The sequence below is a fragment of the Chiloscyllium plagiosum genome, chromosome 27 (genome assembly GCF_004010195.1).
Source record: "Chiloscyllium plagiosum isolate BGI_BamShark_2017 chromosome 27, ASM401019v2, whole genome shotgun sequence".
Classification (NCBI taxonomy): domain Eukaryota; kingdom Metazoa; phylum Chordata; class Chondrichthyes; order Orectolobiformes; family Hemiscylliidae; genus Chiloscyllium; species Chiloscyllium plagiosum.
Window position 1 is genome coordinate 9,065,881 of NC_057736.1, and position 15,150 is coordinate 9,081,030.

Below are 15,150 nucleotides of genomic sequence, written 5' to 3' on the forward strand. Positions count from 1 at the left end.
CTGGAGATTAGAGTCAAGATTAGAGTGGTGCTGGAAAAGCACAGCAGGTCAGGCAGCATCCAAGGAGCAGGAATGAAGCCTGACCTGATGACGAGCTTTTGCCCGAAACGTAAATTTTCCTGCTCTGCGGATGCTGTCTGACCTCCTGTGCTTTACGAGCATCACTCTAGAACATTCCCACTGTCAGGTGAAGCTAGGACAAGACAGCAGAATATCAAGATTAGAGGTAGCAGATCTAGGACTGAATTGAGAATGAACTTCTTCTCCCAGAGGATTGTTGATCGATGGAGTTCCTTGCCCAGTGAAGTACTTCATAAATGTTTTTACAGCGAAGGTAGTTTTTTTTGAACAATAAAGGAATTAAGGGACATGGTGAGAACGTGGACAAGTGGATCTGAGTCCATGAAAAGATCAGCCATGATCTTATTGAATGGAGGAGCAGGCTCAAAGGGCTGGACTGCCTACTCCTGCTCCTCGTTTTTATGTTCTTAGGATCCCTGGTATGGACGGATTGTCGTGAGCAAAAGGTTAAACAGATTGAGATCTACTCATTGGAATTCAGAACGATGAGAGGTGATTTCATTGAAACACACGGAATTCTTAAGGCATTTGATAAGGGAAATGCTGAAAGAATATTTCACCTCAGGGGAGGGTCTAGGATCAGAGGGCATAGACTCTCAGAATGAAGGTTCATCTGGAGGGTTAGTAAGGTAAGTATTTTTTCTTATTTACTCAATCTCTCTTGGCAATTTAGAGCAGAGGGGATGGAGGCTAGGGCAGTTGCATGCTCCTCGAGCAGTATGAAGGAGGTAAGGGTCACCAATGGTATCCCTGCTGACTTCGCCTGCAAGAAGCACACCCAAGTCCAGCTCCTCACAGACTGCATTAGGGAACTGGAGCTGGATAAACTTTGGATCAGTCTGAAGGCTGGGGGAAGCGGGGTTGATAGACAGGAGTTATAGGGAGGCCATCACACCTAAGTTAAGGATAAAGGTAGCTGTGTAACTGTCAGGAAAGGGCAAGGCAATAGGCAGACAGTGCAGGGATCCCTTGTGATCATTCCAGCATACAATAAGTATGCTGGGAGGTTTAAACTAGTTTAGCAGGGGAGTAGGAACTGGAGCTACAGATCTGAGGATGGAGTAGCAAGCGAACAGCCAGATACAACTTGCAGAGAGTGAGAGAGGAAGGATAGACAGTTGATATGGCAAAGATGCAGTCAGTGTAATGGGTTGAAGTGTGTCTGTTTTAACACAAGTAGTATCAGGAATAAGAGTGATGAACTTAAAGAGTATAGATCAGTACTTGGAACTGTGATGTTGTGGCTATTACAGAGACATGGATATCACAGGGGCAGGAATGGTTGTTGGATGTTCCAGGGTTCAGATGTTTTAAAAGGAATGGGGGGGCTTGGGTAAAGAGGTGGGGGAGTGGCATTGCTCATGAAGGATGGTATCACAGCTGCAGAAAGGGAGGTTGTCAAGGAGGGTTTGTTTACAGAGCCCATATGGGTGGAAATCAGAAACAGGAAAGGAACAGTCACTTCATTGGGAGTTTTCTACAGATCCCCCAATAGCAAAAGAGATACAGAGAAGCAGATTAGGAGACAGACTCTGGAAAGGTGCAGAAATAACAGGGTTGTTGCCATGGATGATTTCAACTTCCCTAAAATTGATTGGATCCTCCTTAGTTCAAGGAGTTTGGATGGAGCAGTTTTTGTCAGGTGCATCCAGGAAGGATTCCTGATGCAATATGTAGATAGGCCGATGAGAGGGGAGGCCATATTGGATTTGGTGCTTGGCAACAAACGAGATCAGGTGTCAGATCTATCTGTGGGAGAGCATTTCGGTAATAACGATCACAATTCTTATAGTCATGGCGAGGGGTATAGGAGCAAATGGTAAGGAAAGTATTAATTGGGGGAGGAGGAAGTACGCTGCTATTAAGCAGTTATGGGGTGCCTAAATTGAAAACAGATGGTCTCAGGCAAATGCACAACAAATGTTTTTCTTGTTGATTTTTGTACTGTACTCCAGTACACACAGGAAAAAAAAGGCGACATGGTGGCACAGTGGTTAGCACTGCTGCCTCACAGTGCCAGCGACCTGGTTTCGATTCCCACCTTGGGTGACTGTCTGTCTGTGTGGTGTTTGCACATGCTCCCCATGTTTGCGTGGGTTTCCTCCAATATTCCAAAAGATGTGCAGATCAGGTGAATTGGCCATGCTAAACTGTCCATAGTGTTAGGTGCATTAGTCGGGGTAAATGTAGGGACATAAGTCTTGGTGGGTTACTTTTCAGAAGGTTGGTGTGGACTTGTTGGGCCAAAAGGACTGTAGGGAATCTAAAAGAAATGTGGAGGTTGTTTAGGGAGCACCTACTGATAGTGCTCGATAGATTTGTCCTACTTCCTGAGACAAGGAAGGGATGATAGGTTGAAGGAACCCTGGGTGACAACGGATGTGGAGCATTGGTGAAGAGGAAGAAGGAAGCTTACTGAAGATTGAGGAGGCAAGGATCAGACAGGGCTCTAGAGGGTTACAAGGTATCCAGAAAGGAACTCAAGAATAGACTTAGGAGAGCTAGAAGGAGGCATGAAAAAGCTTTAACGGATAGGATTAAGGAATACCCTCAGGCATTCTACACTTGCAAGGAACAAGAGGGTGGCTGGAGTGAAGGGAGGTCTGATCAGGGAAAGTGGAGGGAACTTGTGCCAGGAGTCAGAGGAGGTAGTGGAGGTCCTTAATGAATAGTTTACTTCAATACTCACTACTGAGACAGACCTTGACATTTCTGAAGACAGCATGAAACAGGCTGATATGCATGAACAGGTTGATGTTAAGAAGGAGGATGCGCTGAAAATTTTGAAAACATAAGGATAGACAAGTCTCCTGGGTCAGACAGGATATAGCCAAGGTTACTACAGGAAGCAAGGGAAGAGATTGCTGCCCTTTGGCAATGATCTTTGCATCCTCACCTGTCCATTGGAGTAGTGCCAGGTGATTGGAGGGTGGCAAATGTTATCCCCTAGTTCAAGAAAGGGAACAGAGATAATACTGGGACCTGCCATGACAAAGCACTCCATTTCTTCCTCTTATGTCATCCCAACCAGAACCCTTCCATTGACACCCTCATCTGCCTGGTCGAACTGGTCCTCACCTGAAACAAAGGGGCACCCGCATGGGCCCCAGCTATGCCTGCCTCTTTGTCGGGTACATGGAATAATCTGCAGCTACAAAGAAATCATCCTCCACCATATGCTCTGTTACATCGATGACTGTATCAGTGCTACCTCGTGCTCCCATGAGGAGGTTGAACAGTTTATCAACTTCACTTTCACACAGATCTCAAATTCACCTGGATCATCTTGGACACCTCCCTCCCCTTCCTGTACCTCTCCATCTCTGGCAACCAACTAACCACGTACATGTACTAAAAACCCACGGACTCCCACAGCTACCTGGACTACACCTCCTCCCTTCGCACCTCCTGTAAAAATGCTTTATTCCCAATCCTTCAACTCATGTATTCCCAGGATGACCAATTCCACCATAGAAAATCCCAAATAGCCTCCTTCTTCGAAGACCGCAATTTCCCCTCCAAGTGGTCGACAATGCCCTTCAGTGCATCTCCTCCACTTCCCGCACCTCTGCCCTTAAACCCCACCCCTGTCAACACAACAAGGACCGAACCCTCCCTGGTTCTCACCTTCAACCCACCAACCTCAGTATACATCACATCATCCTCTGCCACTACAAAGACCCCACCATTAGGGATATATTTCTCTCCCTACCCCTATCAGCATTTCAGAGAAACCATTCAATCTGTCAGATCCATGGCCCCCACCAGCCTTCACCCCACTCTCAGCACCTTCCCCTGCCACTGCAGGGGCTGCAAAATCTGTGCTCACACCACCCCCTCACCTCCATTCAAGGCCCCAAATGATCCTTGCATACCAACATTGGGTGATACATGTATGGACTGAGCTGCCAGAGGAAGTGGTGGAGGCTGGAATAATTGCAACATTTAAAAGGCATTTGGGTGGGTATATGAATGGGAAGGGTTTGGAGGGATATGGGCCGGATGCTGGCGTATACATCACATCATCCTCTGCCACTACAAAGACCCCACCATTAGGGATATATTTCTCTCCCTACCCCTATCAGCATTTCAGAGAAACCATTCACTCTGTCAGATCCATGCCCCCCACCAGCCTTCACCCCACTCTCAGCACCTTCCCCTGCCACTGCAGGGGCTGCAAAACCTGTGCTCACACCACCCCCTCACCTCCATTCAAGGCCCCAAATGATCCTTCCATACCAACATTGGGTGATACATGTATGGACTGAGCTGCCAGAGGAAGTGGTGGAGGCTGGTATAATTGCAACATTTAAAAGGCATTTGGGTGGGTATATGAATGGGAAGGATTTGGAGGGATATGCTGGCAGGTGGGACTAGACTGGGTTGGGATGTCTGGTCGGTATGGACTGATTGGACCGAAGGGTCTGTTTCCATGCTGTACATCTCTATGACTCTCTGACTCTAATGTTATCTGCCGTATCTACTTCGAGGAGACAGGAATTCAACTTGCGGATCATTTCAGAGAACATCTCCCAGACACACGCACCAACCAACTCCACCGCTCAGTGGCTGAACACTTCAACTCCCCCTCCCACTCCCCAAAGGACAGGCAGATCCTGGGCCTCCTCCATCGTCAAACTCTTATCACACGAGGCCTGGAAGAAGAAAGCCTCATCTTCCACCTTGAGACCCTGCAACCAAATGGGATTAACGTGGATTTCACCAGTTTCCTCATTTCCCCTTCATCCCACCTTATCCTAGTCCAAAGCCTCCAACTCGGCACCGCTCTCTTGACCTGTCCATTGACTTTCCCATCTATCTGCTTCACCCTCCTCTCCGACCTATCACCTTCCCACCCATCTTCATCTACCCATGGCATTCTCAGCTACCTTCCCCCTAGCCCCCCACCTCAATTTAGCTCTCAGCCAACCCCGGTCCACAAGCCTCATTCCTGATGAAGGTCTTATGTCCAAAACATTGATTCTCCTGCTCCTCGGATGCTGCCTGTCCTGCTGTGCATTTCCAGCACCACAGTCGCAACTCTGATCCTGGGAATTACAGACTGGTCAGTCTTACGTCAGTGGTGGACAAAGTATTGGACAGAATTCAGAGAGACAGGATTTGTGATTACTTGGAAAACCATAGTTTGATTAGAGATAGTCAGCATTGCTTTGAGTGGTGCAGGTCATGCTCACAAATCTTATTGGATTCTTTGAGGATGTGACAAAATACTGAAGGTAGAGCAGTGGATTTGGTACATAGGGATTTTAGCAAGGTGTTTGATAAGCTTCCCCTCATTCAGAAAGTAAGGAGGCATAGGATACAGGGAGATCTGGCTGTCTGGATTCAGAATTGGCTGGCCCATAGAAGACAGAGGATGATGGGAAATGGAAAGTATTCAGCCTGGAGCTTGCTGACCAATGGTGTTCTGCAGGGATCGGTTCTGGGATCTCTGCACTTTATGATTTTTATAAATGACTTGCATGACGAAGTGGAAGGATGAGTTATTAGTTTGCCAATAACACAAAGGTTGGAGGACTTGTGAATAGTTTGGAGGGCTGTTGTAGATTGACAAGAGGCATAGATAGACAGAGACTTTTTCCTATGACAAAAATGTCTATCATGGGAGAGCATATTTTAAGGCAACTGGAGAACCATTTAGGGAAGATGTTAGAGTTAGGTTCTTTACAGGGTGGTGGGCACATGCCAGTAGTGGTAGTAGAGTTAGATACATTAGGGTCATTTAAGCAACTCAGATAGGCACATGGAAGCTAGTACAATGAAGGGTATGTAGTTTGGTCTGACCTTACAGAAGGATAGAAGACCAGCACAACATCGAGGGCCGAAGGGCCTGTACTGTTGTATGTTCTACAGTTCCAGACAGATATCCCAAATTATTAAGATGAGCCCACTCCCTACTTTATTCACCTGCCCCCTTCTTTGGTTGCAAGATTAATTTAGAAAACCATCCACTAAGGTAGCAATCCCTCCTCCCAGACTAAAATGATTTCAAGTTTTAAAAAGGTCCAATTTAGCCAAGCAAACAAACGTATGAGTTTATGATTTATTAAATGAAATAAATCAGCCCAAAATATATATGGATCAATCTCTGTGGTTCAAAAGTCATAGCTTATAGCCACCGAAGGAAAAATAAACTGGTTTTATTTAGGATTAAGAAACCAGGGTGGTAACTTTAAACAAAGCAAATTATGAAGCTACAAGGAGGTATATTCCTTCAAAGCACAAAAAAGCCAAATATGCTGGTCAGTCGTGGGCTAACAAATAATTGAAGGATTGTATAAATTTAAACGGAAATGATTTGAATGTTGCCAGATAAAACAGTAAAACTGTTCGTTGAGAGGATTTGAGAATACAGCAAAGAGGACCAAGAAACTAATAAAGGAGGACAGAATAGAGTATGAATGTGAACGAAGAAAACACATAAACGTGGGGTGATAAAAGCTTCTGTAGGTACGTAAAAGGAAACATTTGTGTAAGACAATTTTTGTTATTCACTTTTGAGACGTGGGCATCGTTGGCTGTGAGCAGTAGCAGTGAGGTTACAAGGAGCAAGGAGAGTAAAGTGTGGAGAGTTTCCAGAAACAGACAGAACGGCTGTGCAGCTGTTTCAACAAAATTGAAGTGTAATGTCACAAGAGACCAGGAAGGTAATTGGTGGGTTGTTGTTGAGGTAACTTTAGACTAGATTGGTCAGGGGGTGGGATCCTGATAAATATTTCAGAGGGCAGAGAAGCTTAGATGGAATTCAAAGTTAAAATGCTAGTAACTGAGTCTGCCAAGCAGATGAAATGTATGCTAGATAAGAAAGAGTTATAACTAAGGTGTTGCCTGGAGGGAAGATCCTACAAGGAAAGGCTGAGGGACTTGAGGCTGTTTTCATTAGAGAGAAGAAGATTCACAGGCGACTTAATTGAGACATATCAGATAATCAGAGGGTTAGATAGGATGGACAGTAAGACCCTTTTTCCTCGGATGGTTATGGCTACCACGAGGGGACATAGCTTTAAATTGAGGGGTGATAGACATAGGACAAATGTCAGAGGTAGTTTCTTTACTCAGAGAGTAGTAGGGGTGTAGGACGGCCTGCCTACAACAGTATAGACTCACCAACTTTAAGGGCATTTAAATGGTCATTGGTTAGACATATGGATGAAAATGGAATAGTGTAGGTTAGATGGGCTTCAGATTTGTTTCACTGGTGGGTGCAACATCGAGGGCCGAAGGGCCTGTACTGAGCTGTAATGTTCTATGTTCTATAAACAGCACTTACAATGAATGCCAAGTTATTTGCTTTCCAAAATATGCAGCAATCCTTCAACGATCCCATTTCACTCCACAATCAAAACTACAGAAAAGACACAAGTCAGGATTCTTGGCTTTTGCAGGTTGATAGAAATTTTTGATGGTACTTCATCGGCAGCTTTCAAAGCAAAAGTGCCTTTCCTATTTTTTTCCTTCTGGCCAGCTTGCTAGCTATTTTACTTCAAGGAACGTTCTATTCATTTTGCTAACAATGCAGGAGCAACTAATTATGGTTTATTGATTGTGAATTTTATAGCACCTCAACCATGATCACCTCTGCTCATGACCACTATCGCACTCAGACCAAAGGTAAAACTAGTTTATAATTCTTTTGTACATTACTGGAAGGATGTTAAAAATGCCTGAAAGAGATGGCTTTCCACTGGAAAAGGGGGAGATATAATTAACCCCTTTATCTTTTCATGTTAGATATCTCTATTTGAAGTGCCCATGATACTCTGCAGGTGCAACATTCCATGGATTCCACATAGAAATGCCACAAACAACACTGAATGTATCTCCACAGTAGTTTCTAACAAGAACAACAACTTGGAATCAAGAGTGAGAAGTATGTCCATAGTACTTCAAGGATCTGATCCTACTCTGATCTACTGTGCCTGCTTCAATTTTAAAACAGAGACAATCATTCTCAGATTCATTTCCCAGGGCAATCCCTTGACCAGAATCAACCTGCCTAGATTAATTAGCACATAACTGACACTCAACTGCCAAGTTATTATCTAAGTGATGCATTCTACACAGTAACAACTCTTCCAAACACAATCTATTTGCTCAGCAATCAATGATGGTTGTGGTTGTTGGAGATTAGTCATCCCAGGTCTAGGACATCTCTGTAGGAGTTCCTCAGGGTAGTGTCCTAGGCCCAAACACCTTCAGCTGCTTCATCAATGACCTTCCCTCCATTATAACAAGGTCAGAAGGGGGGACATTCACCAATGATCACACCATGTTCAGTGCCATTTGCAACTCCTCAGATACTCACGAGTCTACATTCAAATGCAAAAAGATCTGGACAATATCTAGGCTTGGGCTGACAACTGTAAGTAACATTCGTGCCACAGAAATGCCAGGCAATTACCATCTCCAATAAGAGACATTCAATGGGATTACCATCATTGATTTCCACACCCCCTATACCTGCCACCTCTCCAAGAGGTTACCTGGGGTTACCAAGAAACTCAACTAAACTCATCACATAGACACAATGGCAACAAGAGCAGATTAGAGGCTCAGAATACGGTCACATGTAACTCTCCTCTTGACTCCTCAAGTCTGCCCTTTGTCTACAATTGCCCAAGTCAGCCCACTTTCTGATTAGATCAGATCCCCTACAGTGTGGAAACAGGCCCTTCGGCCCAACAAGTCCACACCGACCCTCCGAAGAGCAACCCACCCAGACCCATTCCTCTACATTTACCCCTTCACCTAACACTATGGGTAATTTAGCATGGCCAATTCACCTAACCTGCACATTTTTTTTGGACTGTGGGAGGAAACCAGAGCACCCGGAGGAAACCCACACAGACACAGGGAGAATATGCAAACTCTACACAGACAGTCGCCCAAGGCTGGAATCGAACCTGGGTCCCTAGTGCTGTGAGGCAGCAGTGCTAATCACTGAGCTACTATGCCTCCCCTTGCCTGAATGCGTGCAGCTCCAACCCTACTTCAGAAGCGTAACACTATCCAGGACAAACAGCCTGATTGATTTGCCAAACAACCACTCCGTCCACCACCGATGCTCTACAGAAGCAATGTGTACTATCTACAAGATGCACTGCAAAAATTCATATGAGATTCTTAGACAGCAACTTCCAAACCCATGACCACTTTGATCTAAAAGAGGAAAGGCAGCAGATACTTGAGAACACCATTACCTGCAAGTTCCTCTCCAAGCCACTCACCACCCTGAATTGGAAATATATCACTATTCCTTCACTGTTGCTGTGTAAAATTCCTGGAATTGCCTCCTTGAGGGCACTGTGTCCACCTTCAGCATAGGGACAGCCGCAATTCAAAAATGGAAACTCACCACCACTTTCTCAAGGGCAACTTGGAACAGGCAATAATGCTGGCCAGCCAGCAGTACCCACATCCCACAAACCTTCACCCTGTTTAAAAAACACCCTGTTCTCAATACAGTACAAGTGCTTTCTCTTACACATTTCAGGACAATTTGCAAGATGAAAAGTTTTGACAAAGTGTCATTTTTTAGCAACATAAGTTCTATATTAGAAATATTTACCAGATTAAACCTCAAGAAAAAAGAATCATGGATACAGTCTTTCAAAATGATTAGCAAGTAAAAAGTAATCCAAATTTGGCAACTACACATTATAATGTTATATTCTCATTGAAGTAAAAATAAAACTAATTCACATTCAGTTAATGACTGCTTATCATGCCTCCCCCTCCAACTCCCCCATAATCAAACCCTTTAAAAGGGAAGCAGGCAAGTGAGACTGTATCAGGATTTTAAAAATCTTTATGCCCTTAATATATCATCTAAAATAGATATTTAGATTTGTATCCCTTAAATTAAGTCATGAAAATAAATGGTGTTCACTGATAAATCTGAAATAATTTCAAAATCATATTGCTGAATTTGGAATATTCATTAGTTAGAAACTTTGCACACACCTGAGATAATTCCACCTCTCCAATCCTGAAAATCTCTTCTGTTTGAATAGCAGACATTAGCTGTGACACCGTACAAGGAACTATTTGCTGGGCCCGTGACCTCTGATAGAAGAATGAACAACAATGTTAATTCAGCAGATCTCAAATATGTTTACAGAAACAGAGAACTGGTTCAATCATAAAAGTATAAAATGTATAGACTATGTCTCTGCCCATGAAGTAATTACTCTAAATGTAGGGACATAAGTCTTGGTGGGTTACTCTTCAGAAGGTTGGTGTGGACTTGTTGGGCCAAAAGGACTGCAGGGAATCTAAAAGAAATGTGGAGATTGTTTAGGGAGCACCTGCTGATAGTGCTCGATAGATTTGTCCTATTTCCTGAGACAAGGAAGGGATGGTAGGTTGAAGGAACCCTGGGTATTAAACTGCATTTTAATTACTGTTTCATCTTTTATTACAATGTTGGATTGATCAGAAGGTGGTTCTAAGCTTTTAATTACAATATTACAGGGCTCAACAATAAATGGCAATGCAAAATGGAAACAGGAATGTGGCCATATCTTGTCCAAATTGCATTCATTTGCCACTTAATCATGTTTAAAGTTAAAATGTGTGATGCTGGAAAAGCACAGCTTGTCAGGCAGCATTTCGATTCTGATCTCTAACATCTGCAGTCCTCACTTTCTCCTACTTAATCATGATTAGTGAGCATTTTGATTGCTGAGTTGTATTACAGAATAATGTTTACTCTGAGGGCATTATAACTCTGATATTGCAACAGGTCAGAGTAGCCAAATGGTGCAAAATAAATTAACATTTTTACTGATTGACTTCTGCAAACCCAATAAACAAAACTTAAAACTGTGACAATAATGCTGGTATCACCCTGTTTAGCTTTCAGAATTTTTTTCCATTTAAATAATTTGAAGCAAAGTTTTAAATTTCAAAGCGTAAAAGTATACTATAAATTTGTAGCATTTTTCTGCAAATTTACCACTGGTAGTTTAAACAAGACCAATACCAATTTTTATGTTCTGGGTAAAAGAATATGCACTTGACACCCAATTTTATATTGCATCCCACAAGCAGAACCATAGTGCGAAGTGGCACAGAAAATGAAGTAGTCCAATCTGAAACTCAGATCCTAAATAGAAGCAAGGGAAACTACAAAGGTATGAGGGGTGAATTAGCTACAATAGATTGAGTAGTTTTGAGTAAAAAGGCACAATAGTAATAGGCAATTGCTAATATGCAAGGAAAAAATGCGTAAGTTATGACAATCCTTTAATGTAAAAGGACATAATAGGAAAATCAGGCCAACCACGACCAACAAAATAAATTAAAGATAGCATTAGATTCAAAGAGGAGTCATAAAAAGTTGTTTGAGAAAGTAGCAAGCCTGAGGACTGAGAGCAGGCTAGAATTCAGCAAAGGAAAATCAAGAGGTTAATCAAGTGGGGACAAATAGAGCACAAGAGTAAATGTTCAACTAACATAAAAGCAGACTATGCTTTTATAAAGTAGGTTCTTTCAAAAAGATACATAGGCACCATATAGACAGAATAAAAAAGAAAATGGCAAAACAATAACAGAATTATGTCGGTTGGATCTTAACAGAAGACAAGAAAAAAAAACTTTCCAGAGATGTTAGGGCTAGTGGGAAGAAGAATTGTAAGAAACTACTATTGGCATAAAAAAATTTGGAATTAATTGAATTCAAAATTGATATCAGAGGGCCTGATAATGTACATCCCAGGGTACCAAATGAGGTGGCCATGGAAATAGCAGGTCTTCCAAAATTCAATAGATTCTGGAACAGTCCTAACAGATTGAAGAGTGGCAGATGTAGCCTCATTATTTTAAAGAGGAGGAAGGGCAAAACCAGGAATAACAGACAGGTTAGCCTATCAGTCGTAGGGAAAATGCTGGCATCCATCATAAAGAATGAAGAACGAAAAATACCAACAAGATTACACAAAGTCAAAACAGTTATCTAATACCCTGTAAGTAATCTAATCTAATCTAAAAGGAGGGAGATCCAGTGGATGAGGTGGATTTGATTTTCAGATAACTTTTGAGAACGTCATGTGAGAAGTGATTCAGTCAACTGCTTCATTGGAGTTTTAAAATAAAAAAAAGGGGCAGGGGACAGGGAAAGGAGCAGGAGTTAGTAGAGTCAAAGATGTACAGCATGGACACAGTCCCTTTGGTCCAACTCATCCATGCTTACCAGATATCCTAACTTAATCAAGTCCCATCTGGCAGCACTTGGCCCATACCCCTCTAAACCCTTCCTTTTCATAGACCCATCCAGATGCCTTTTAAATGTTATAACTGTACCAACCTCCACCACTTCCTCTGGAAGGTCATTCCATAGACACACTACCCACTGCGTGAAAATGTTGCCCCTTAGGTCCTTTTTAAATTTCCCTCCCTCCCCTGAAACTGATGCCCTCTAGACCTGGACTCCCCCATCCCAGGGAAAAGATCTTGTCTATTTCCCCTACCCATGCCCCTGATGATTTTATACATCTCTATAATATCACCCTTCAGCTTCCAACATTCAAGAGAAAACAGTCGCAGTCTATTCAGCCTCTCTCTATAGCTCAAGTCCTCAATCCTGGAAACAAAATTCTGACTGGTCCAGACAGACTGAATGCAGAGATGTTGGTTCCCTAGATGGGGGTTTCGTAACAGGATATTACAGTCTCAGGATACAGGGTGACCATTTCCAACTGATATCAGGAGACATTTCTTCACCCAAGTGGCAGTGCCCTGCAGAATTCTCTCAGAAAGCTGTGGAGATTTGGTCACTGGAAGTATTTAAGAAATAAACAGATTTCTAGAGACTAAAAGGTGTTAAGGGGTATACAAAGAAAGTAAGAGTACTGGACTAAGGGTTTAGTCATGATCATTGAATGATAGACAGTACTCAACAGGTCAAATGGTCTACTCCTGCTCTCATTTTCTATCTTTTAAATACTGTACTTACCGTTTTTCTGTCACTTTGGCTGCCTCCAGCTGGTGAGCCAAACCCACCAGGTGACTGCAAATAGCCCCCACCTCCGGCACCAGTATCTCCAAAACCTCCATAACCTCCACTAAAAGTACCTAGAAAATAGTATTGGAGGTCAGTTCCAGCATCAAAACAAAGCTACATTTACAACTTCATAAACTACAGTTTTCATCCATTTCTAATGAGTATTTCAGAGAAAGCGATGACTGTAGACGCTGGAGAGTCAGAGTTGATAACATAACACCAGGTTATAATCCAACAGGTTTAATTGGAAGCACTAGCTTTCAGAGCACCACTCCATCACAACCATCTGATGAAGGAGCGTCGCTCCGAAAACTAGTGCTTCCAATTAAACCTGTTGGACTATAACCTGGTGTTGAGAGATTTTTAACTTTGTACACCCCAGTCCAACACTGGCATTTCCAAATCTTGATAACACATGGCATCAAAGAAGGGGTATGTCTGAAACGTCAACTCTCTTGCTTATCAGATGCTGTCTGACCTGATGTACTTTTTCCAGTGCCACATTTTAACAATTTTAAATAGTATTTCCCATTCTGCTCAGATGGTCCAAACACTCCCTGGCCTCCTCACACCATCTAATATCTCTGCTACCCTCAGATATCTGAACTCACCTAATTCTTGCCTCTTAAGTATTTGAATTACTCCCTCACTGATGGCTGACCTTTCAGCCACTGACTCTTAAGTGTTGAAATTTCCTCCCTTAAACTCTTGACCTCCTCCTTCTACCTTAAAGATGTTGCCAATCTGGCAGCACTAGTGGAGCGAGAAAAGTTAACATTTCAGTGCCTTAGTCATTCATGAGAAGTCCATTCCCCAAAGGGCTACCCATGCTGACATGAGACAGAAAATACCACAGGCAAAAAAATTCCGATCACACATTCAGTTACATAATATTATATATTTTACAACATATTACTTCTAAAATTACATTTATTTTTCCTAACAAAAGAACAGGTCAGTTAAGGAATGAATATTACAGCTAGAGTATTTATAAACATAGCAAGGCCTCAATACCATATTCTACTCTCCCTGCCCATCTGTATACCCTGACACACTTGCTCCCCTCCGGCTTCATAAACTTTCTTCCTCCCCTCCACAAAATACACTTTCAGTTTATTTCAATCCGTTAAAGCCGCGGAATAGAGTGGAGATTGGAAACGCATGAGAACTGGAGAGCGAGCAGCTGCAGGCAAGCCTTCATCTTCCGAGAGCCCGGCCTGCAGAACCGTTCTTGCAAGCCGCGGCTTTTCCCTGGCCACCTCCTGCACGGAAAAGTGAGGGCACAAATGGACAAACTCTCAGCCACCGTCTCACCCGGATTATTCCACATCGTCCCTTCCCGTGACCGTTTAATGGACGAAAGCCCGTTCGGAACCGACAAAGCGCGCCAAACAGGTCACGTGCAGCAGCCGACCACTCACAGGCCTCGAAATTCAAATTCCTCGCCCAACAGTTGCCAGGGAGTCCCACCCCCTTCTTCACCTGACCCGTGATTGGTTTGTAGTGGTGAAGGTCTGACGGCCACTGCCATTTTTATTACTGGCACAGCTCTTGCTCAGTTCCTACTTCTTTTCCGTGAGTGTCGTCTGAAGTATAAGTTCATACTTTATGGCACATATGGCGAAAGTGAGGACTGCAGATGCTGCAGATCAGAATCGTGAGTGTGGTGTTGGAAAAGCACAGCAGATCAGGCAGCATCCGAAGAGCAGGAGTACCAACATTTCAGGCCAAAGCCCTTCATCAGGATGCACAGAGTGTGCTGAACAATTTAAAAATTTGGTTAACACAAATAGCTGGTGCCCTGATGCAATGGTACAAAAACAAATTCAAATTTGGCCAATCAGTTTGAATTATGCCCCAGAGACCAAAATCCAATCAAAGTTGAATTTTACTGTGTGGGAAGACATCAAACCAACAAAATTATCTGATGTTTTGGGGTATAAAACTGAACATTTTGAACAGTTGGGGGGAGAACAGCAAAAAGCACCTACAAGTAAAGATTGCCAGCAAAGTAGCTCTCTGAAAGGAACCTGTCCATAAGAAAT

At 43.1% G+C, this 15,150-nt stretch overlaps 2 protein-coding genes across 2 annotated transcripts in view; one reads left to right on the top strand and one right to left on the bottom strand.

Annotated features, from left to right (window-relative positions):
• The window catches only part of LOC122563521 (replication protein A 32 kDa subunit-like), a 22,657-nt gene extending 8,135 nt beyond the window's left edge, over positions 1-14,522 (bottom strand). The window contains exons 1-3 of the mRNA XM_043717350.1: positions 14,420-14,522; positions 13,058-13,176; positions 10,066-10,167 (exon numbers count right to left, since the gene is read on the bottom strand). Coding sequence (XP_043573285.1) covers positions 10,066-10,167; positions 13,058-13,176; positions 14,420-14,435 — 237 coding nt within the window. The 5' untranslated portion in view covers positions 14,436-14,522. The remainder of the gene's footprint in view (positions 1-10,065; positions 10,168-13,057; positions 13,177-14,419) is intronic.
• Positions 1-15,150, top strand: part of LOC122563520 (protein THEMIS-like) — a 145,534-nt gene that overhangs the window by 52,733 nt on the left and 77,651 nt on the right. The gene's annotated exons all lie outside the window — the stretch shown is intronic.